At 43.9% G+C, this 25,438-nt stretch overlaps 1 protein-coding gene across 1 annotated transcript in view; it reads left to right on the top strand.

The window, feature by feature from the left end:
- The window catches only part of fam185a (family with sequence similarity 185 member A), a 76,613-nt gene that overhangs the window by 45,175 nt on the left and 6,000 nt on the right, over positions 1-25,438 (top strand). The window contains exons 5-6 of the mRNA XM_068059739.1: positions 14,146-14,187; positions 18,259-18,354. Of these exons, the coding sequence (XP_067915840.1) occupies positions 14,146-14,187; positions 18,259-18,354 (138 nt within the window). The remainder of the gene's footprint in view (positions 1-14,145; positions 14,188-18,258; positions 18,355-25,438) is intronic.

Here is a 25,438-nt window from a genome sequence, read left to right on the forward strand (position 1 = left end):
GATCTTCTCATTGTTCTGCATCTAAATATGAAAGCAGTGTTTAATCTCCCTAACAATTCAGTGCTAGCTAACTGGATAGTAGGAGGTTCAAATTGAGAATTGTCTAGGCCTCCTTCTGTCTCATCCTCACTATCCCTTTCATCCTTCCCTGTCCTTACTACCTGAAGTACCTGTGCTTGCTTATCCTCCTCCTGGTGGTAATCTTTCAACACATTGATATGACGCAGCTGATTATTTTTCTGGCAATCTGGACTGTTAATCAAATAACTTACTTTACCAAATCTTTTGACCACTTTATATGGACCACTGAACTGTGCTATCAGTGGTTCACCCTGGAAAGGCAGTAATACAAACCCCTCATCCTATGGTTGAAATGTTGGGGTCTTAGCATGCTTTTCTGCCAATTTTTTCATGGTTGTTTGGGAAGCTTTCAGATGTTCCTGAGCTACTTTGCAGGCTCTGGTGAGCTGCTCCCAGAACACGGATACATAATCTAACACAGAAGATTCATCCCCCTGTTCTAAAAACGTTTCTTTGATTAGTTTGAGAGGAACTCTTACCTCATGTCCATAAACTAATTCAAAAGGACTAAAACGAGTAGACTCATTAGGTGAATCCCAATTGCAAACAAAAGGAATTCCAACTTTTTAGCCCAATTTTGGGGATATTCATGACATTATGCCCCGATAATCGTTTTGAGGGTCTGATGGTACCTTTCCAAAGCCCCATGTGTCTGTGGGTGGTATGCTGAGGACGTTAACTGTGTTCTACCCAAATTACCCATAATTTTCTGAAAAATTATAGACACAAAATTGGAACCTTGATCAGACTAAATCTCAATCAGTAATCCATATCTAGTGAAGAACTGGGTTAACTTCTCTACCACTATCTTAGCAGAAATTGTTCTCTAGTGGCCTCTGGGAACCAAGTAGCCATATCCATGACAGTGAGTATATATTGGTGTCCCGCCTTTGTTTTCGGTAAACTTCCTACCGAGCCTACCAACACCCTACTAAATGGTTCCTCAAACACTGTTATGGGAATTAGAGGTGTCGGTTTTATGGCAGGTTGCAGTTTTCCCACAATCTGGCATGTATGGTATGTTTTACAAAACTGCATCATGTCCTTGGTAAGACCTGGCCAGTATAAATGTCAACCTAGACGTGATTGGGTCTTCCAGATCCCCACGTGTCCCGCTATAGGAATTTCATGAGCTATCCTTAATATTTCCCAGTGATACTTCGGGCGTACCACTTTCTGGTGAGTTACCATCCGTTCTTCATCCGCAGGCCTGTGAGGAGGTCTCCACTTCCTCATCAAACCATTTTTAATACAGTAACCTTCTGGAACTCCCTTTGCCTCCGCTTCAGTTAGAGCCAATTGTGCCACTTTACTTAACTCTGGTTCGGCTTGCTGAGCCTTGATCAGAAAAGACTTACTGAACATTTCCTTCGGATTATCCAAATCCCCAAAGAAAGTTTCAGATATTCGGCTATCTGACGGTGGTGGCAATTTGACCCCAGCAATGGAATTTGTTTAGCCATTGCTTGGGTCACTATGCATAAAGGAAAACTTCCTGGAACCTTTTCCTGCAACCGTTCTGTCTCTTTGACTTCACTTGGTCTTTCTGTGACTACCTTCGCTCTGGCCGAATCATTCCCCAGGAGTAGGTCAACTCCATCTACAAGAAAACTATGAACAACTCCCACGGTTACCATTCCAGACATTAGGTCACAGCCCAGGTGCGCCTGATACAAAGGTACAGGTATGTACTCTTCGCCGATACTATTCACTAAAACCTTGGCATTCAGTGCGCTCTCTGGTGGAAAGGTTATGCCTTTCCCCAGCAAAAGAGTTTGGATAGCTCCTGTATCCCTAAGTATAACTATAGGTTTACCTGCCTCACTTGAGGGCTAAGGAGTTACTTTTCGCTTTGACAAGAATTCCCTAAGACTCTCGGGTATCCTATTTGCATCCCCCGCACTAACAGCGGTTTTTGAACTTGACCTTATGGCTGCAGTTAGAGCTACAGCCTGATCTGTTGTAATCTCGGTCAGGGCTGCTTTCTCTGCATTGGCCTTGTGTATCCCATGGGTTTACCCCACAACTTCCAGCATTCTGCACGAAGATGTCCCACCTTGTGGCCATGGAAACACTTGGGCTTTCGAACCTCAATTCCACCCTCAGCATCTTCCTTGCTGGCCTGAGGAGGAGATCCTGAGGCATTCACTGCTGTCCCTTTTTGGCTCCGGCTACTTGCCTTCCTTTCACTCTCCCATCTTCTATCCTTCTCTGGTTTGTGGGGGTGAGGAACAAAGGGTTTGGGCTTGTAAACAAGCTCATAATCATCAGCGATCTCATCTGCCTGTCTGGCTGTTGAAACCTTCTGGTTCTATACATGGCTTCTTATAAATGGAGGGAGTGAATTTTTAAATTCTTCCAGGAGGATTATTTCCCTAAGGTTCTCATAGGTGGCCTCTACCTTTCGTGTCCACATTCAACGATCAAAGTTATTTTGCTTTATCCTCTCAAATTATATACGTCTGCCCAGGCTGTCTCTGGAGATTCTGAAATTTCTGTCTATTTGCAGCGAGAATAGCCTTTTTTGCCATCTCATAATCCACAGAAGTTCCTCAGAAAGCATAGCAGAAACTTCGAGTTCTGCCCATCAACCTGCTTTGCACAAGCAGTGCCCAGCTTTCCTTCGGCCACTTCATCTGTCTGGCTATCTTTTTTCAAAAGAAATGAAAAATGCCTCTATGACCCTTTCTTCAAACTTCAGGTGGGCTTGCACAAATTTAAACAGCTCTCCACTGGGTCCTGGGCTGGAGTCAGATCTTCACCAGAATTTTCCTTTGAATCAAGACCACTCTTTTGTCATAGTTCCACCTTTTTCAGTTCAAATTCCTTTTTTTCTATTTTTCTTTGAAATGCACTCTCTTTTGCCCTTTTACTCTCTTTCAAGTTCAGGTTTCTTCATGGTCAATTCTCTTTGCTGTTCAAGGTCCAGTTTTTTCATTTCCAATTCTTTTTCCTTTTCCAGTTCAAGCTGCTTCATCTGCAACCGAGTTCTAGCTAATTCAACTGAACTACCATCTGGATTGCCTTTTCCTCCTTCCAATTTCAAATGCTATGCTATTACTTCAATTATGTCTGCTTTCTTAGCTTTTGGTTTTAACTCTAACTCCAATTTTGCTGCCCATGCTCACTCAGGAATAAGTCCTCCTCCAGAAATGTCATAGCAACTGGCAAATCCATTCCAGTAATTCCGTCAAAACATATATTTAAATGTTTACCCAGTTACTTATTCGGTCAATCATATACTCTACTCTTTATCCCAGAATAAAATACACAACCAGGTTTCCTTAATGAACAACAAAATTATCACTTTATTATAAAACAAGACTTAGCCAGTAAAGAAGCAAAACATAAATACACAGATTGAAATATGAAAGTTCCCTTTTTAAATACTCAACATACACGCACACACGTATACACACACACAGACACAGGTTAAAGAAAAAATATAAAGAAATATTCTCTGCAGAGGTCTTTTACAAAAAAAGCAAAGAAAAATACTTTGCCAAATACTTGTTAATTCTTGAAGAAAAAGGATGAGATATGTTTTGTCCCAAAAATGGCATATAGTCTGGCATCTGAGTACACGCAGACAGGTCACTGCGATCTTTTCTGGAGTAGTTCTTTTCAGGCGGCATCGAATTAATCTGGCAGGCCTTCCAGGAGCATCTCAGGAGAAATGTGGCATCAGAGGTTTTTGCTCTCAGACACCAGATTCACAGGGTTTTTTCAAAGAGGTAGAGCTGGGTGCTTGTCGGCAGGCTACAAACCCAACTGCTTTCAACACAGTCCACACCCTAACTAAACCACAACGATATCCCAAAAGTGAAGCCTCCTGACCACCATAAATCTTGATGTCACTTCTCTGTAAACACCTTCCCCAAGTCACTAAAGTTTCTGTTGTTTATTGAGCTTAAGGCATGTGACATCCAGTAAAGATTTGTTTTCAAACAAGACCTCTTAGTAACCTTTGTCAAAAAAAAAATCCATGGAATCTTTTCAGTTTTCCCAAATGAACCAATGTCCATAATGCTAAAATACGAGTCCACAAAAAATTAAAAATAGAAGTACTTTCATAACACTTTGCACATTTTTATTCTGACTTTGTACACTGATTGTTTGTTTGAATGTGTTCCCAAGAAAATGATGTTGTCAAGGATGAGAGAGAAAATCATATGGTGTTAATCTGTTTGTGTTTAATCTTTAATAAAAACATAAAATGCAGGAAGCACGCAGTTGGTCAGGCAGCTTTTGTGCAGAGGGAAACAAGTAGTGTCAATGTTTCAGCTCAATGACCATTTATTAGTGCTGATAAAAAAGGTCCTTAATCTGAAACATTAACCCTGCGTTTTCTCTCTCCACCGATGTTGCCGAACCTGCTGACTGTTTCCAGTATCCGCAATACTTTGCTTTTTTAAAAATTGTTTAATCTTTGTTGTGTTTTCACAGATTTATTTTTATCCCCCATCACATTCTGGAGGAAAGCATTGCTGCTCTGTAATGATGATCTGGGGAAATTTTAACCTGCAGAAAGTTGGGGGGGTGGGTGTTGGTGGAGGGTGCTGGTTGCGCTGGGATTAAGGAAGCAAAATATGCCGGCGTGTCAGGAAACCACTGACTTCTGTATTTAACTGGCGCACGATTTAAGCGTGTGGGAATCGCCCATGGGACAGCCGCATCTGGGATTTAACTATGCAAAAAGCTAATTTACTACAGTTGTAACCCTGGATTCTGGCTTTAACTGACAGCACAGGGGTTTCCCAGGCTGTCTGAAACTTGACAATTTCAATAAGGCAAGCGCACAGCGTGGATTGATGGGGCTGGAAAGTCTTTAAATACAGAGCTATGATAACTGCTGCTTTACCTAAGTGAAAGGCTTTTGTTCATAAGACTTGTTCTGAGAGGGTGCTTTAATTGCTTTGAAGGTGATTTCCAAGATTTTGGAGGTCATTCCTACTACCTTGGATTTTTTTTTGCCTTTGATCTGTACTTTCCAGCTGTTTGCCTTCTGAGCAGCATGGGAGCATCTCTACCTTGAACCTCTGAGGAACAAGAGGAGGAGCAGTACCAGCAACACTACCAGCAGGATCAGCAGCTGCCTTTTTCTCAGCTATCTGCCACTTCAGAGGGCAGTGAGCATAAATGCAGAGCACCAGCTCACAGGTGGTATTGACTGTCAACACAAGGTATACAGGCAGAAGATCAGTTTTCTGGACATGACTGAGCACCAGTCCCTCAGGAGGCTCAGACTTTCATGGCAGGTTGTTTTTGACATCTGCAACCTCCTGGAATAAAACCTTCTGCCCAGTAAACCAGGTGGGCATGCATTGCCATGGCAATCAAGGTCACCACAACCTTGAATTTCTTTGTCTCCAGCTCCTTCCAGGATTTCACAATCTACTGCACACAGGTGCATTTCCCAGGTAAACGCTGCCACGTTTTGCCCACTTTACTATTGATGAGGCCAGCTAGAACAAGAGATCCCTCAAATTTGCTGCACTGGCTGGTTTCCCCACAGGTACAAAAAGTCACATTGCCAGATGGGTATAATCAAGTTGCCCTCCGATCAACTAGCAGGATTCATCAATCGAAAGGGGTTCTCAGCTGATATGTAACCCACGGAAGATTATCGTGACTGTGCAAGATAACCCAGGAAACTGATGTGATGCCTTCATTCTGTGCTAGTCAAGTCTACCACCGTTCTTTGCACCTCCAAGCAGAGTCAGCAGATGGCTCCTTGGAGATGAGAGCTACCCTTCATGAAAGTGGCTGATGACACCTGTGAGGCTCTCTACCACTGCCGCACAGGAAAGGTACAACCAAAGCCACATGAACTCCAGTGTGGTCATTGAACTCCAGTGTGGTCATTGAACAAGCCATTGGGATGTTGAAGATCCTATTCGGGTGCCTGGACAGATCTGGGATTCCCTTGAGTATGCATTGGCAAGGGTGTTCAGAATGATAGTGGTCTGCTTTGCCTTGCACAGCATAATACAGCAGATAGGACTGGAGCTGCAGGAGGAGGAAGATGAGGTCCACTCTGCATTTTCAAAGAGGAGGAGCTGGAGAACGTGCTGTCTCGGCCCTAAGCTCTGAAATTCCCACCCAAACCCCTCAGCGCCTCTCTTCTCCTTTTAAGATGCTCGTTAAAGCCTATCTCTGACCAAGCTTTTGGCCATCTGCCCTAACGTTGCCTTATGTGGTTCAGTGTCAAATTTTTGCTGTACAGTGTTCCTGTGAAGCATCTTGGGATGTTTTGTTATGTTAAAGAGGCTAAATACATGTTGTAAGGTGCCTCGTGCGGCCAGGGTCCCTGCTGATGCTCACCTAGCTTCCAGAGATGTCCAAGATGGACTCATGCAGGTACGATTCAGCAAATCTCTGCAGCCTTATGGCACACCAATTCTGAACCCACTGGGTTCCCCCTGCCCAACCCCACTCCAACACAAAGCATTCCTACTGTCGATAATCCTTCTATTTCACTAACATCCACCACTCGTCTTCTACCCTTGTCATACCATTTCCCTCTAGGCTGATAGTCACTTGGCAGGCAAGACACTACATTGGAGATTGAAATAAAGTTTATGGTGCATGGACATTGACAATAAAAGTGACATTAATACACTTTTAATTGCCCAAGTGATTTCCCTTGTGGAACTACACTGTATTTCCCTATTACCTTTATGTGGTGCTACCCCTGTGTCTTCAATGGTGCTAGAGCAAGCTGCTCGGTCCCCTGCTCTGACTGCTGAGATGCTTGTGAATGACATCTTCTGGGTTTTGGAGCCTGTGAGGGCCCTGCCAAAGACTGTCTGCCTGCACCTGTGCAGGGGAAAACTCGGCTATTGGGACAGGAGTCAGCATATGGGGCTCTGATGGGTGGGGAGGAGCATGGAGGAAGGGGTGAGGAGTGGGAGCGCCTTGAGCAGTGTCCCCACTTCCATGTGACCTTTCTACCACTTCCTCCTTATGGCCCACTCACACATTCCTGTTCCCCACTGGCTGGAGAGCACTTTGGCTGTTCAACGTCTCACTGAAGTTCAGCAATGTTAGGCTTTCCTCCATCCTAATTAAACCAGCAGAATTGTTGTGCCGGTCCTTGATGAGGGCCAGCATGCACTTGGTTGCCAGTTGCGTCTGATGCTCCATGCAGGTGGCTACTCTTTCCATGGAGGTGTACATCAATGCAAAGGTCTGAGATATCTTCGCACTTACGCTAGAGACTTGGATTCCTCCAATCTCTCTCCATTGGTGCGCAGTGCCTCTGGAAATGCTGACAAGAACCTTGCACATTTTCAGTTGTTGCTCCAAATCCCAGCCCCCACGCCCCCCAAGCTAGGTTCAGAATCTGTGTCTGGCTAAGCAGAGCTTGGGGGGTCCTGCACTCTCGGACAGGGACTCTCCATTGTGTTCCTATGTCCAAAACTTGCTCCTGCTCACTTCTGATGTGTGGTTCATCATGTAACAACCCAACTAAATGTCTTGGAGGCCCCACCAAAGTGTGTGTCTGAACTGGTGGAGGGTGTGGACGTGTCATGTGTTGGTGCTTCCTCGGAGTGTATGACCTCCTCTGACGTGATGAGTCATTCCTCTTCATCATCGTGAAGTTTGAAGAACCTGTGGGAGGTGAAAGAGTTCACAATTGTCCCTGTGCAAATGATCTTTCAGTGGCTGCTGACCTCGAGTCAATACGGGTTGTGTGTTGTGTGCCACGTGGCTGTGTGATAACTAATTCTATTATCAGCTATCTGGGAGATCACCATCTCTCCATCTCCAATGGACTTGCATTCCAACATCGTTTTGATCTCCAGTGTGTTGACTTATGGATGACTGGTGTTCTCATTCTTCTGTAAGGAGCGAAAGAAGAGATCTAGGAATGTGAGAAATGGAATAACAACATTTACTGGGTGACTGTCAGATGGCAAGATGAGGGTGAGTGTCAGTGATGACTGTTCAGATAGGGATGTGAGGAGGTCCCTCGCGAGAGAGAGAAAGGAGTGGGCCTGCAAGGTATGTTGCACTGAGGAGCGCTGTGCAGCAGAAGGCTGAGAGTGAGGGGATTTGAGCTTGAATGTGGTATACCACTCACCTTTCCTGCCCTGATGAGGTCATTGAACCTCTTGCGGCACTGTATCCATGAGCGAGGGACCACACTCCTACTGCTCACCTCCTCATTCACTTACAAGTACTCCTGCTTGGTTTCAGAGGCTGGCCTGTTTCTCCCATCTACTGGGAATATTTCTCTTCAGGCCTTATGGACAGGTATGCCTGAGAGAACTGGGGGCAGGCTTCCCACATTGAGACTCCATCAGTAGAGTTGTTGTGTGTCTCCTGACAATTGTAGAATGGATCCTTTCTGTCCCTTGGACAGCCACTTTAAATGCTGAGGCTTGAACAGTCCGGTGCAGGTTGTGTCACGCCCACCCTTCCGATTGGTTGGGAAACCCAGAAGCGGGATGTTCATGCTGGCTGAATTAAAGAGCCATGGCAAAACCCGTTCCACAAACCTTTGGGTTGCTTACCTGCTGCCTGCCTGCCAAGCAGGTCCGAAAGTTCAAATGTAGCCCATTGAATTTGCACATGGTGAAAATGCTATCCTTTACTTAAGTAAAATGTTGCCTCACATCACTTTATACCCTGTGTACAAACTTTTTTGCAGTGCCCATATCAGTTTACCATTTAGACTTGATTTATTAATTGAGATCTGAGGTGAAAGTTCCTGTGCAGTTGAGAATGGTTCAGGATGATAAAGAATGCAGTAATGCAAATAGAATAGTGGTGTCCCACTGAAGTAAGTATTGACTTGTTGTGCATGACTGGTGATGTAATTTCATGAAAACAATGCAAGGCAAAGTATCAATTAAATATTGTGTTCCACTCTCGGAGCATTGCACCCTACCCCTGCTCACTGAGGGAAAACTGTGTGACTGCTTCGGGTTCTCAAGAAGATCACTGTTGAAGGTCTTTTTAATACTTTATTGGAAATCTGTGTTGGAGAAAGTTTGTCATGTGTTGTTAGTCATAGTGCAGTGCTCCCAATTGGTTTAATCCACAGATCAGCCAATATGAGGCCACTCACCAAGACATGTCATTTGTTGATGTGTGAACTTGAGGGTCTCTTCCAGCAGACAGTTTGACATTATTTATGGGTCACTTGTGTTGCAGTTTTCATTCTGTGCATTTCCCATTAGCACAGATCCTTAAAAATCCTGTATAAAAACTCACATTGAGATGCATAAGAAAGATGCAATTTGGAATACTTTTTTCTATTTGTTTATATTTATGCCTCCCATGGGTAAGACTTGTCGTTTCAGGAGGTGCATTCCATAGCTTGAGAATCCTCAATTTAATGTATTAGAGTCCTGGGGGACATTTTTTATACATTCTTTAACTCTTTATGTAGTCAATTTTTTTTTAAAGTTGAACTTTCCTTTTTTAATCTGACATACAGTATTTAAAAAGACAAAATAGTGAATGTTCTTATTAGCAGAATTTAAACAAACTCGAGACTTTGCTGTCATTTAAGATAATACAGTAGCTTTAAAAAATGGCGGCCATAATCATTGTTCAACCAAATTTTCATCTGTTGTACACCATATTTTCTTCAGAAGGAATCCAATATGATTCAAAGTCTAGTTATCTGTGATTTTTGTAACTAATCAAATACACTTTAAAAAAAAAATAGCAAAACAGTGCATTGCCCATTAATTTTGGTTTGGAAATTACAAGGTTTATAATTTGCATTGTGCCAAAGTTTTTATACATTTTTCATATCCAACATACAAGGGAAATCAACAGGACTTCCTGTGACTTATAAATATTAAAACTCCTGTTGGGAACATTTCAGAATACCCAAAGATAAAGCCTTAAACTATTTAGATTATGCTTCAATAATTTTGGACCTTTGCCCGATACAAAAAAAAAATCATTTGCAAATGTAAAACCTATCATTTGAGATTAAATACAAATTTCCATTATATAATGCCTTTGAAACAATACATTTTCCAGACTGAAATGCACAAACATAAGATTGCTTGTTTCTTTATTTAAATGGTGTAGCTGTGACATTCGGCTCTGTAGTGCTGCTGCTCCCAGCATTACACAGGCCTTGAAGGCCTAAAATGGCATCAGCTATGCTTCTGGCTACTTCCTGCATGACACCCCTGCTATGTTTCTGGGTCTACAATATAACCAACAAATTAAGAAGGCTGCAGAGAGGGGAAGCTCTGTGAAGAGCGAGGAGGAGGACGGTTCTCCCTGGAAGGCCCTGCCGACCATGGCTTTTCAAAGAGCATTTCTCCTACCACCACATGACCCGAGTGCAATGTGACTCAGGTTCATCCAGGAGGTGATACAGTTCTGTACCTCCTTCAACCCAACCAGGAGTCTTGCACCAGGGTGAGGATGGCACTGCCAGTGGCCATAAATGTCACAGTGGTTTTGAACTTTTATGCGTCCAGATTTTTCCAGGCTGGAGTGGCAAAGTTTCTAACATATCCCAGTATATCGTCCATCAGTGCATCCGGGATGTGATGGAGGCCATCTGTACCTGGAGAGTTGAATGCATTGTTTTCTATCTCTGCAGGGAGAAGCAGAATGAGCTTTATCAGGATAGCAGGGTTCCCAATGGTGCATGGCACCATTGACTGAACACATGCAGCTCTGTGGCCTCCCCACTTCAACAGGGAGAGCTATAGGAATCACAAGGATTACTCTTCTATCAATGTGCAGTTGGTATGTGACCATGCACAATATATCATGTTGGTGAATGCCCGTTATCCTGGCAGCAGCCACGATGCCTTCATCCTGCCGTTTTTGAGAATCCACAGAGAACCAGAGTCTGGCTTCTCACAGATAGTGGCTACTCCCGTACACATGTTTCATGACACTCCCTCTGCCGCCTGACCACGTGTATAACGAGAGCCATAGCGCCACCAGAAACATCAGGGGGAATACTTATCGGCAAGCTCAAGCAATGCTTCTATATCTGGATTATTCAGGTGAATCCCTCCAGTACATGCTGGAGTGGTTGTCCAAGTTTGTGGTGATCTGCGGCATCCTCCATGACTTCGTCAACAGGAGGGCACAGTTATTACCAGCAGGAATCCAGACGCCACCTCTGGAGGAGGAGGAGGCATCCTGGATCTCTCTACTCCCGATGGCCTGTCTGGGCGCACCTGCTCGACTCCAGTTTCGTAAAACTACTTCCACTTCACAGCATTACATCCATCTGAGACTTCTCATTGCAGCGTCGCCTTGGCCAACATCCTACAAAAAGGCAACCCATAAAACCCTTTTCATTAGCATCTTTATCCAACAATGCATCCAATTCTACAAACAGAAATGAACTATTCACCCTCATGCAATCTCTTAGTGCCTGTCTTGCAGGTGTCTTTGCCTGTCAGTGTGCTCTAATGCAGTGTTACCGCAGCGCCTGCAGCATGGTCGCTGGAAGGCTGTTGTCTTTCATTAGGGGGAGACTGCAGACGGCCTTGCAAGACAACCTCTAGCAGCTGTGAACCTTGAGTGCCCGGCTTCAGACTGCACCACCTCACCATGGACAGCAGCAATCCAGGCTGGCTGACTGAGCCAACAGCAAGGGCATTGTCAGCGTGGGAGCACGAATGCTGTCGTCCTGAGAAGACAGCAAGTTTGTACTACACAACAGCACTGCTACTCTCCAGGGCAGCACCTCAACAATCCTAATAATCTGGTGGAGCACAGATTGTTGGACTGTCATGAGAGCCTGCAAGCTCCTTTGAACATTGAGGTTCACAGCCATGATGGCAGCACTCTTAGTCTGTATGACAGCAAGCAGGGATCTCCCGACCTCTGACTGAGCTCCCATTGCAGCAGTGCGATCTTGGGTCGCTCCCACCTATGCTGCAGTGGAAACTGAGACAGCGGCCATCGGACACTGCATCACAGCTTGGTCTGCTACTGCAGTTATGGAGTTGGCCACCACTTCCACATGTGAAAGGATGGGCACCAAGCTCTGCGCAATTTTCTCTGCCACATTTGGAACCGTATCCCTTTGTGCTCCTTGACAGTAACAGAAGGCTGTTTGGCAGGCCTTCCAATGCAGCAAATACTCTGTACATCACCAGCAGCAGTCTTCTATATGCTGCCTCGATGTAGTCCTCATCTGCGTCCCCGGCAGCAGAACATGTCCACAACTTCACCCTCCAGTTGACATGCACTACCCTTTCCCTGTAGCCTGACTGCAGCCCACGTGTGCCCAGTGCAGATCCTGTTTCTATACTACCCTCTATTGTATGTATGATGCCAGTATCTGAGCTGGTGGCTGCGAATAACAGATCAAGTGATTGTGCTTCTTCATTGCGGTGCTGTTGCTCTCTCTTTTGTTCCTGGGTGTGCTGTGGCTGGACAGGTGACAGCTCTTGGGTATCTGAAAGCATAAAATCCGAAGGGGAGGGGGATTGGGCTGTAAAGGAAGAGGTCCATAGTTACACCAGCTGCAGCTTGCACATCATGCCAGATAGCAGGATGAGGGTGAGGTGGAAGTTGAGAAAGCAATAAAGCAGTAAATCTTAAATGGTCTCGACAATGCCGGGTGCTGCAGGCTGTGTTGCAGCCAGCCCCCATGATGCAGAGTACCATTTCCTCTGTCAGACTCAGTGGATGGAGAGCCAGGCCCTCCCCTGGTTCTCTGCTGCTCCCTTCTATTGTGGGGTTCTTTGTCCTGCAAGAGAGAAAGCAGAATTCCAGTGATTGTGTTACCCTGTGTTTGGATGACGTGCCTGTCATAACTGAATAGCTGAAGGCATCTGGTGGCAATAAGAGATGGATGTGAGGCTGGCATTATTGGGAGGTGCATGAGGGTGGGGTGGTGTATGGGAATGTTAGACCTGAGTTCTGAATGCCAGAGATTGCTGATGGGTGAGTGATTGGGGTGTGGTGGATTGAGTAGAGTGAGAGGTTGGTGAGTACAAGATGTCAGGTGCAGATGCATTTGTTGACCGTGACCACTCGTAAGGTCATGAAACTACTTATGACAGTGCTGCCAGGTTCTCAGGGCCAGACCTCCGTGGTTACATGCTGCCACTCCCTTCAGAGGGCATTCCTTGAGGGCTTCCTGGTCCCCTGCGGGAACATGGCCTCTCTTCTGTCCACCTCCATGACTAAAGCCACCAACACCATATCCGTGAACCATGGAGCCCTCTATTTACGGAGTGTTCCAATTCCCTTGTTTGCAATTGCAGTACTGGTAGTCAGCAGCAGCCTCCTGTTAATTCAGTGCAGCTTTCCTTTAAGAGGAAGAGATTGTCTTTAACGCTGGAGGCTACCTGGAACTCGTGCTAGCCTCACACGCTATTCGGCCCGCTGTTGAACATGCAGCCAGTCAGCAGCGAGGGTGACACTAGCTTGTATGCTGAAATCATTCAAATGAGGAGGCAGCACAAATTTGCTTGCCATCTCCCTGGACAGGAACAGGCACAGATATGTCACGAATCAGAACCGTGCAAATGGACGCCAACCAATTTTTAGCCGCGTGTTCATTTTTCTCTCTATTGGTATTCATTACTGTAACACGTGAAGCAACCACTTTTTTGTAGTTATACAGTTTATTTTTAAGTTTTCAATGGCAAAATTAGTTCTAGTATTGCCCCCAATAGGAAACAAACTTTTTAAATTGATTACCAACAGATAGTTCTTCATAATCTTAGAAATATACTACAGTAATCAATGACAAATTAGACTTTAGACTAGAAGGAGGCATACTCTAAACTACAAATCACATCTGTTTCTTGACTCAATTATTTGAAGTTCAGCTTTCTTGTTTTTAACGACTAATGCAGAAAGATTGAAAATAAAATTGGGTACTCAGAAGGCAAGCCTATTATGTTTTTGCATTGTTAATCTATGTAGCAGAGTTTCTATACTTCTCGTCTCTTGTGAGTTTCAAAGGAATAAAGCCAAGCTTTCATAGATTTTCTGTTTCACTTATCAGAATTCTCATGCTGTTATTAAGATATAAATAAGCTTATAGTAATATTTTTTCTTCGAAAGACTTATGACAATTTGTTTGTATTGTTCCACCAACAGGAAATGTTACGATTCAGACTGATGCAGGTGCTGTTACAGTAGGTAAGAGACTGTCCCACTTTTCTTATTAGTTCCAGTTTATATATAAGGATAATTCCACCATAACTTTACTTATGGTTGAGCTACATTTACTGCAGTAATAAGTTCTCTGAGACCGTGTGGGCGAGTCGGATGCTCAAACCAGAAAGGCAAGGCTTCAATTAGTGGCTTCTGTTGACTCTTGCTATTGAAAGTATCTGTATGGTTCTAATTTAAAAAGACTAGGAAACAATGAGTCCTTTATGAGCAAAACTATATTCTTTCTGTGTTGTTTGTGTTCTGTAAAAGGAAAACAACTCGTGAGACATTTCTTGCCCTTAGTAGACGAAGTATGGCAGTCTTTTTTCTGAGAGGTAGTGGGAATTACATTATATATGTTGCGGTGCATCACACTAAAATAACGCGGGAGAACACGCTCCCATTTTAAGAAACCAATATGATAAAAGCCTATGGTTTAGAAAAAATGTATGACCTTTCTTGTGCTGTTGATATTGTGTTGCAGATGCATACAGAAAATGGAGGGAGACACTAGCAGTTGTTTCCTGGATCAAAGAAGCAAGTTGTTTTCTTCCATAGCAGCAGGCCTTTAAACATTAATCGTATTTCATTGCAGAAGTCATTTTGCATATGATGAAGTTAAAGTGGAAATAATTCAATTTAACTTTTGAAGCAGATTGTTGGAAGTTTTTAAAAATTTATAGCTTTTCTGGATATTGGTAATTTTCATTTCTAGTTATTTATCTTCTTTCTTCTTCTTTGGCCTCCTTATCTCGAGAGACAATGGATAAGCGCCTGGAGGTGGTCAGTGGTGTGTGGAGCAGTGCCTGGAGTGGCTATAAAGGCCAATTCTAGAGTAACAGGCTCTTCCACAGGTGCTGCAGGGAAATTTGTTTGTCGGGGCTGTTACACAGTTGGCTCTCCCCTTGTGCTTCTGTCTTTTTTCCTGCCAACTACTAAGTCTCTTCGACTCGCCACACTTCAGCCCCGTCTTTATGGCTGCCCGCCAGTTCTGGCGAACGCTGGCAACTGACTCCCACGTCTTGTGATCAATGTCACAGGATTTCATGTCGCGTTTGCAGACGTCTTTAAAGCGGAGACATGGACGGCCGATGGGTCTGATACCAGTGGCGAGCTCGCTGTACAATGTGTCTTTGGGGATCCTGCCATCTTCCATGCGGCTCACATGGCCAAGCCATCTCAAGCGCCGCTGACTCAGTAGTGTGTATAAGCTGGGGATGTTGGCCGTCTCGAGGACTTCTGTGTTGGAGATACGGTCCTGCCACCTGATGCCAAGTATTCTCTGGAGGCAGCGAAGATGGAATGAATTGAGACGTCGCTCTTGGCTGACATACGTTGTCCAGACAGATGCATCTGCGGCAGGCAGATCGACGAGGTCAAGTATATTTTTCCCTCTTGTTGGTTACCTCACCACCTGCCACAGACCCAGTCTAGCAACTATGTCCTTTAGGACTCAGCTGGTAGTGGTGCTACTGAGCCACTCTTGGGGGAGGACTTCAATGTCCATCACCCAGAATACATTCTGTGCCCTTGCCACCCTCAGTGCTTCCTCCAAGTGGTGCTCAACATGGAGGAGTACTGATTCATCGGCTGAGGGTTTGGGGGGGTGGTGGGGTGGGAACAGCAGGTGGTAAACAGCAGGAGATTTCCTTTCCCAAGTTTGACCTGATGCCATGAGAATTCATGGGGTCTGGAGTCAATGTTGAGGCCTCCCAGGCAACTTCCTCCTGATTATATACCACTGTGCTGCCACCTCTGCTAGGTCTGTCCTGCTGGTGGGACAGGACATATCCAGGTATGGCGATGGTGATGTCTGGGACATTATCCTGTAAGGTATGATTTGGTGAGTATGACAGTGTCAGGCTGTTGCTTGACTAGTCTGTGGGACTGCTCTCCAACTTTGGCACAAGCCCCCAGAGGGCTTTGCAGGGCCGACAGGGCTGGATTTGCCATTGTTGTTTCCGGTGCCTTAGTCAATGTCCATCCAGTTTCATTCCTTTATATAAAAGCAAAGTACTGCAGATGCTGGAAATCTGAAATAAAAACAAGAAATGCTGGAAATACTCAGCAGGTCAGGCAGAATTGGTGCAGAGAGAAGCAGAGTTAACGTTTCAGGTTAGAGACCCTTCTTCAGAACAGTTTCATTCCTTATTGACTTTGTAGTGATTAGATACAGCTGAGTGGCTTGCTAGGCCATTTCAGAGGGCATTTTAGAGTCAACCACATTGCTGTGCTTCTGGAGTCACATGTAGGCCAGACCAGCAGATTTCCTTCCCTAAAGGACATTCGTGAACTAGGTGGGTTTTTACAACAATCGACAATGGTTTCATGGCCATCATTGGATTAGCCTTTTAATTTCATATTTTTATTAATTGATTTCAAATTCCACCTTCTATCATAGTGGAATTCAAACCCATGTCCCCGGAGCAATACCCTCGATCTCTGATTCAGTGACAATACCACTAGGCCACTGCCTCCCCATATATCTCTCTCTCTTTATTTAAGATGTGGTTGGATCATTTCTAATCTCAACTTCCAATTTTATGTCTCCCTGCTAAATACTGAAGCAAAGTAATTTAATATTTCTGCCATTTCATTATCATTGTCTGTGATTTATCCTATCCATCCATTCGTGGGCCTATTCCCATCCTGACCAGTAGGTTTGGTGAGACTCTGACTGTAGCTGCTATACTTATGGCAAAAATTTAAGTAAAAACTGAAGAGGGTGTGGAAGAAAGTGCTTGAGGGCCTTATGCAGAAAAGCAAGCTAGATTGCAGTGGGGTGGTGGGGGGAGGGAGAAGAGTGTAACCCCAAATAGGGACGATGGAACAGACGTGCCATCTAGAACAAGGTTGAAGAGATGAAAAGTGTCAGAATGAGCTGGTGGGTGAACGAGGACTATTGGCTTGACTAAGAAGCAATGAAAGAAGAATTCAAGGTTTAATTGAAGAGAGAGAAGTGTCAACTAGAGCAAAAGACTGCTAGTATGAACTAGGAGGATTGTCTATCAACTGAATAGAGTTGCAGAGGTTACAGTGTCTTAACTGGATAGGATCCAGAGTGTGTTGGAATAATTCATGTAATAGTGTCTGGGGAAATGGTCTGCTTAGTTATTTGGATTTTCAAACATCACTTGCATTTTAACCCAATTCTGAACTATAGAAGTATTTTTTTTTACAATTAACCAGAATGCACCACTTTATGTAAAAATGCAAAACTTTTCAATGGGAGCATGCTACTGGATCCCCATAGAAATACTGAATATATCATCAATTGATGGGGTGAGGACAGGGCAAATTTGAAAGGAGTGTCTACTTGTAGCCCTGACTAAAATGATCTGATGATCAATGACATGGGTTTCAAATTAGGCAATTTGTTATTTTAAATTTTAAAAAATGATTAAAACTTTCAGCAGTCAGTTGCTTTCAGTTAATAGAGGACAGTTTATAAAATACAAAGAAAAAACAATTTATTTAAGCATAACACTATTCTAGTTTTCCTGAGTAATCTTCTTTGGCCTCCTTATCTCGAGAGACAATGGATAAGCGCCTGGAGGTGGTCAGTAATATACTTTCCTTTTTAAACTATTGAAATTTAGGTTACCGGAAAATTCGCCAAATAAAGTGTCAAAAATCTAAATTTTCTGGAAGGCATGACTCAGCCTCATGGAAAATAAATTCTGTGCCAAAAATAAATGATCTATCTTCCATATTTGCCTTCATACTGTTTTCCTTCATTGGGGAGTATGAGTAGCCTGCAAGTTGGACTTTTTTTGCAGCTTGCTGAGTATGATGCATTTTGCAGGGCTCAATGGGTCATCTTGCTGATTTCCACCCCTGCCTTTTTACTCTTTCTCTTCCCCTCCCCCAAGACAACATGCTATTTAAGCATTGAAGACCTCCAACTAGCATTCCAGTGAAGGTACTAGGGGAGTTTGAGTGTCAGAAGAACCTCTGATACAAGCCCAGTTTTTCAGCTTGTAATTTATTTTTCTAAGGAATTGCCATGTGCAGATGAAATGGTGATAACTAAAGTATTTAATTGTTTACTTGTAGACTCCTCAGATGGCAGTCTAAAGGCTTCCACGCAACATGGTGACCTAGATATTTACATCAGCCGGTTGGGAATTGTGAATCTGCTAACTCAAGAAGGTGAGATTCTGCAACAAAGTCACAACTACACTTTTTAATTTAGTAACGTAACAGGGAATCTTCAGGTTGATTTTGAATTATCCATTTAAATAACAAAACTCATTGATTTGGGGGGTTTTTGATGTCCAGGTGTGAACGAGTCTAGGTGTGTTAGGCAGAGGACTCTGTACATTTCAAGTATTTGGGAACTATTGATTTTGGGTCAATTAACCATCAGGGTGGCTAACTCCGATACAATAAAAACTTGTCTTTATATATCGCCTTTAACTCAATAAAACACCTCAAGGCACTTCACAGGAGCATTATAAAACAAAATTTGACACGGAGCCACATGAAGAGATATTATGGCAGATGACCAAAAGCTGGGTCAAAGAGGTAGGTTTTAAGAAACATTATAAAGCAGGGAGAAGTGGAGGGAGTTAGGAGGTTTAGCAAGGGAATTCCAGATTTTAGAGTCTTAACAGCAGAAGGCACCACCGCTGCCAATGGTGGAGTGACTAAAATTGGGAATTCTCCAGAGGACAGAATTGGAGAACGCAGATATCCCTGAGGGTTGTGGGGCCAGAGACGATTATAGATATAGGAGGAGCAGCCCATGGAGGGATTTGAAAGCGAGAATGAGAATTTTAAAATGGAGTTGTTGCTTTACCAGAAGTCAATGTAGGTCCGTAAGCACAGAGGTGATGTGTGAATGGGACTTGATACAAGTTAGGACAGAGTAGTGTAGCAGAGTTTTAGACGACCTCAAGTTTACGGACAATAGAATGTGAGAGGCCGGCCAAAAGTGCATTGCAGTAGTTGTGTGTAGAGGTAACAGCAACAGATGAGCTGAGGTAGGGAGGAGTTCGACAATGTTATAGAGAAATAAATAAGTGGTCCTGGTAATGGCATGGATATGTGGTTGGAAGCTCATTTCTGGGTCCAATATGACACCAAAGTTGTGAAAAGTCTGGTTCAGTCTCAGACAGTTGCCAGGGAGAGGGATCTCGTTGTTAATATTCACATTTATCTCTGCCAACCACTGAAGTTAAGGTTGATTATGGCCTGGATTTTATGTTGCTGCCACCTTAATCGGCGGTAGCGGGCTTTACTCCGCTCAGCCACGATATTAAATGCAGCAACTAATTTACGTGGCCAGGGCAGACTGGCTCCCCTCCGCACCCCCTCCCCCCCGCCCCAACTCCATGACGTGGAGGGGCAGGTATTCCATCCAGGCAACGGCATCTGACGCCATTGCGCAGGCGTTGATGCCATTTTTAAAGGGCTTCAATCCCTTGCATTTAATTAGAATTTTTTAAGTTATATGCATTTTATATTTATTTAAAAAAATAAATGTTTCTAGCCCCTCTCCAGCCACCCCCAATAACCATACACTCATTCCTTGCCCTCTTCCCACATCCTCCAAAATACTTACCTTGTGTACCTGACCTTTCCCCTCAACAAAGTTCACAAACTATTATCTTTAACGCTTCGCATCATCCCCTACACCAATCAGATCAGTTTGACCCTGCTCCCTCCCTCCCACACTGAAATGCTTACCTCCTCTCCCCTCCCCACCATTGTCCCGCATCGTGTCTCTGGACGGAGATCAAAACACGCAGGAGTGCTGGCCACCGACCACAATATCGGAGTGGGATGGCCGACGGGAGCAGGTAAGTCATTAATTCGTTAATTTACATCGATTAACATATTGAAATTCTGCTCCTGTCGCCAAGTGGCAGGTTGGACACCACGAGGCCTTGCCGCCAGCAATATGGGGCAGGGCCTTCTTCGCTTTGAGGCCCGTGGCGGGCCTCTCCCTGAGGCATTTTCTGGGGCCACGTCGCCATGACCCCCAACGTCGGGGTTCAGTAAAATTCAGCCCTACGTGTAGGGAACATTTAGCTTGTGATACAGTACACGACCAATCAAATGTAAAGCAGAGGTTAAGCACTACTTCCCAATGTACCTATACAGTACATCATCTTGTGGTTATATCTCTAGCATCTGTGCACAATACAAAAACTGGCATTTTCCCATGATAATAAAACGAGTAATCTGACCTCGCAATTTGTGGAAGTTTTGCTTCTGTGCTGAAATTCTCAACAAGAGTAATTTCCCCAAGTGAAAAGCCTGCAGTTCCCCTATTTTAAATGTTTTACATGATCTCCTGCAAATTTGGCGAAAGGTAGGAAGGTTTAGGGTAAAGACGAAACAGTGAGATTGAAGTTTCTGACTGTTGTCTGCCCTGATCTAGAAAGATTCCTGCGCCTCTAAGCATGACATAGTAACAGAGGCAACAGGGAAGTGCCAAGACCCATGTTGGTGTTGCCGACTGGCAATGTGTATTCATATGTGCCTGGCTGCAACCCAAAAGTCAAATCGTCAAGTTTTGTCGTGGACTGGACTCGCCATGTAACTTCTGTGATTAATTCAATCAAATCCATTTTTTTTTAAATGAGGTGTTAATTCTAGAAGTTGTACAAAATGGTTAGAATTTCGAATCGTTGTCACAAATTGTTGAAACATAATCCATAAATTCTTAAAATTAGTTGTTTGAAAAAGAGAGAAATATTAAAAGCCGGAGTGTGGAATTGGGCTAGATGGAGAAAACCACTTGATGGGACACGTGGTCTTTTACTGTGCTGAAAGTTTCTGTGATATACATTCCAGTTTTAGTCAGTGAGTCTCCTTTTTAAAGAGGCTCAAGAACAATCTAGTTAATTATCTGTTATCAATTCTTTCTTTCTTTCTTTTGGGCCTCCTTATCTCGAGAGACAATGGATACGCGCCTGGAGGTGGCCTCTCCATGGCGCATGCCTGGGCAAATTTATGGAGGTTGAGAGTTGCCCAGTCGTCAAAACCCCCCTCTCGGCCTTTCAATTATATATTGAATAAAACATCACATAACTTAACTCCTCACACCATTCATCATTACATGGTCTTGGAACCTTTCATTTTCTTACAATTTTGTCATGTAAGTGTTAAATTAAGCAATATGTTTGGTTACCCATTGCTGAGACTCTGCAGCCTGGTCTTGTAGTGTAGGATCTGAAAGCAGCTGAGCATTGTTATAGCAGCAAGGAATGTATTGGACAGACGTACATTGTCGAAAGTCCTGTTATTTTTGAAGAGGTTAAGGTCTAATCTTAGACCCTTAGACTTAAGAGTGTAATTTGATTCTAATTTAAAGTTAGCTGAAATCTTGTTTTCTGATGGGGTGGAGAAGAGTGGGGTGAGTTTTAACAAAACAATCTCCTACATATACATTTCTGCCACTTAGGATTGGTGGATAGTTACAGTGAAGCAGTATGAATGTTCAACATGCATAGCATGGGTTTATATAAACAGAATGAACCCAAGGTCCAATTCTCCAATGCTGTGCTTGGCAGCATGCCTTAGATGGTAGAGAGCTAGACTTATGAATCAGGCAGGCCTCAGTGCACTTGGCACTGCATCCCTGATTCCACAGGAAGAAAGGTTTTGGCAGTTTTTGAGGCAGAGCTTCTAGCGTGTGCTGGCTTCCTTAGCAGCTTCAAATTATGTTAATTCATTAAAACTGGCTCCACAAATGATTTTCTGTGCTGTTCATGCAGCATCTAATTTACTGAGTGCCCATATAAAAGCAGTGCTGGAAACTACTAGGCCTAATTTTTGTTACTTGGGCTTCAAATTTCTGGCAGTCCCACACCACCAACAGATATCTGGTGCAAAGGGACTCCTGGTCACCTATAGAACTGACCTTGTCTCAAAATTGCTGGTACAGGATCATTAAGATACTGTTGGGAAGGTTTGCGGGGGGGCGATGGTTTGGTGCAAGGGCACACCTGGATGTGCATTTCAGAAGTGCTAGTTTGTAATAACTGGTACAAACCAAAGTAGCATAATGGTGCTTTGCTAAGTGGGAGAATGAGGCCTGGGAAGGACAAAAGATAAACTCTAATTTATTCTGCTTCTAAGGATGCTAAATACCACCATGGTAAAGGCCATGACTTCACAAGGAAATTGATGGTCACTTGAAGGAAATAGGTTTGCAGGGCTGCAAGGATTGAGCAGGGGAGTGGGACTTACTGAATGAATAGCTCCGTGGAGAGCTGGCATGGGCTGAATGGCCTCCTTCTGTGCTGTCTTTTGGGAATTTCCTGGGGACTTCATGCTCTTTGCTGATGAGAGTTCTGTAGACATACAAGGATGGAATGTGGGCAGAATTCCTGAGGTAGCCCTATAACTCTCCCAGATATGTTCGCTTGTTGTTGAGGGGCGAGACATATGATATACCTATTACCACCCCCCCCCGCCCCACTAGAGGCCTGCTACCTGACCTGAACCCGATGGGACCCGACGACATGTGTCGGGCTCGGGTCAGGTCAGGTCGGGCTCATCTTCCAGGGCCGGCTTTAGGGCTTGGCTCGGGTTGGGCCGAGTCCAGATCTAGTCAGGTCGGGTCAGGTCGGGCCGGGCACGTACAGTAAGTGCTCTGCTGGTAAGTATTAAAAATAAAAAAACTTGCCTGAGCTGGGAGTCCGGGACGGAACTGAGTCTGCGCAGTGAGTGAGTGACGTTACTATGACATCTCGCGCATGTGCTGCAACTTCTTACAGGTTCGATGTCAGGAACATAAGGAAAGGGATGGTCGGATCGGACCCACTAGTGGCGGGTTCAGGTCAGGTTGGGCTCAGGGCAAAATCGGAGGGACTCTGGCTGTGTCGGGCTAGGGCCCGCTGTGGTTCGGTCGAATTCGGGTCAGGTTCTTTTTCCCGACCTAAAGCAGGCCTCTACCCCACACCTCCCCTCCCCAGATGGAAGTTAAACCAGCTGGAAACTCATAGAACCAGATACTACCCCAATTTCCTACCCTTCGGACAACCAGTGTGTTGCTCTCTGAACCCAGAAATTTTGGGCTGCTGTGTTTTTCTTGCTGTTATTGACTTGTGTGTTCTATAAATTGCATTTATTTTTTTAACTGATTTTGCTTGTTGTTCTGATACAAAAGTTGCAAACAAAGTACTCAGTTGAGTGCTCTGGAGTTGTTGTTCATTTGTGGTACTCAGTAAGTTTCTGGAACATTTTCGTAAGCTTATACATGTTTGAGCGGGAGTGCTGCAGAAAGGTCTTAAGATTCTTAAGGGACTTCTGTTGATTAATCAGTCCAGCTCAATATGTAGCCCCTGTAAGGTACAAATTCATGAGTTCCACGCCCTTGTCCTTCTTTCTTCTGGTTGCTGCTTATCTGCTGCCAAGTCAACTTGTTCCTCCTCACTAATGCTCGCTCACTCACGCGGTAATCTCTGATGACTCCCTTTATATATTTTCGAACAAAATGGATCTGTTTGGACTGGTGCTGATTGAATCTGAAGTCTAAATCATCCTTTTCCTGATTCTCCCTGGCTCCATCTTCTCCATCGTGGGAAACTACTTAGAGAGAAGACTCTTGTTCTAGCGTGTTATGTGCAGCCACTATGGTGACTGGCAGGGTGGGGCAGATATGGCTGCCTGTGTCATTCATGGAATGTTGGGTGCCACCAGAATACACTTTTGAACTGAATATTTATCTTGCTGAACTGATCTAAAACCAATTATTTGGAGGATCTGTTCCTAATCATTGATGAGGTGTCATGGTCCGGCTGAGATATCGCCTATACAGAGTCACTGCTGATAGTTATATGCAGACTTTTCATTTGAAAAGAGAATGAAGAGACGCTTTGAGCACAAGGAGGTGAGACCAGAACACTACAAAGAGAGGCCTACATTCTACCTGTTGTGAAATGCTGAGCAGGAAGTAAGAAAGCAGTTCTGAGAGTGAGTTGATGAGAAAATATGCCACAGTTGTGTGAGTGAAACAAAGTATATCCCCATGGTAAGCGCCTAATTGGAAGTGCATTTTTAGATGTTTGGGAGGTTTAAAAACTAACTGGTGGAATCCGTGCTTTACAGGCTGCATTTGCAGTGGTGGCAGCATACTTTTGGGCTGAGAGCTTGGTGCATGATTCATCCAGCCATCCGCCTTTATTTGAGTGGGCACCATGATGCCAACAAAAATTATATTTAAATCACTGGACTGGAACTAAAAGTGCTCCTTGCTTGAGAAGTGAGACTGAAACTCCTAGAACCTGACCTCATAATCTCCAATCCTGGATTGCTGAGGCAGGTTGTATCTGTCCTACTATCACGGCACAAACCAGAAATTCACCCTGGTATGAATGGCTCAGCTACTCGCTTGATAAACTTGTTGAACCATCAGGGGGTCCAAATGGAAGTGTGATTTCTGCTGATAGGTTACAGACCTGAATTGTTAATCCTGTTTCTCTCCACAGGTCCTGCCAGACCTGCTGAATGTTTCCAGCATTTTCTGTTGTGTTTTATTTTGATCCCAATATTAATGTTTGTTTTTCTACCAGAAATTTAGTAATAAATATTTCTGTTAAGTCCCAAAATTAACATTTCCATTATGACTTACTGCTCCTTTTAATACAGTAAAAGCTTTGCAACCTGCACTTTATCAACTGGCAAGCTCTATTATCCAGAATTTCCAAAGCCTCCCTAAACAAGTCTCGAATGTAGTAACCAGAATCCATCCAACACCACTAGTCATCTCCCAAAGCTCTCCTGGGCTGAGTTTTCCCAAGTGCATTGATTTGTACTCGAGCATTAGTTAGTGACGCTGCCGGTAGTCATCTTAGTTGCACTTCCAGCAGCTAATCTTGTTGGTATCAGCCATTGTGTTGTGTGTCATTGTGCTTATATCGCGATTTATCTCACCATCCACCCATTATAGCATCCAATAAACAATCGATAGGAAAAGGGGAAAAGCAGAAAATAGATATTTGCAGGCGTCTTGAAAAAGGTGAAAATTGTAATGTGTTGATGAATATAATGTTGGTTCGTCAAAGATATATGACATTAGGAGCCAAAAAGAACAGTGCTAAAATTCTTTGTTCGTTCCAAGACTAATAAAGCTGTTGAACAATACCGTGCTCTATATAAAACTAAATTAGAGCAGCTAGACAGTATTGTATGAATGATTTTCGTTGAAATGCTCCGAGGATTCCCCAGTCTTTGGCCCAATGCTCATTGAAGTGGCAAAAGACTTTTATAGACAAATGGA

The sequence above is a fragment of the Heterodontus francisci genome, chromosome 27 (genome assembly GCF_036365525.1).
Source record: "Heterodontus francisci isolate sHetFra1 chromosome 27, sHetFra1.hap1, whole genome shotgun sequence".
NCBI classification, from domain to species: domain Eukaryota; kingdom Metazoa; phylum Chordata; class Chondrichthyes; order Heterodontiformes; family Heterodontidae; genus Heterodontus; species Heterodontus francisci.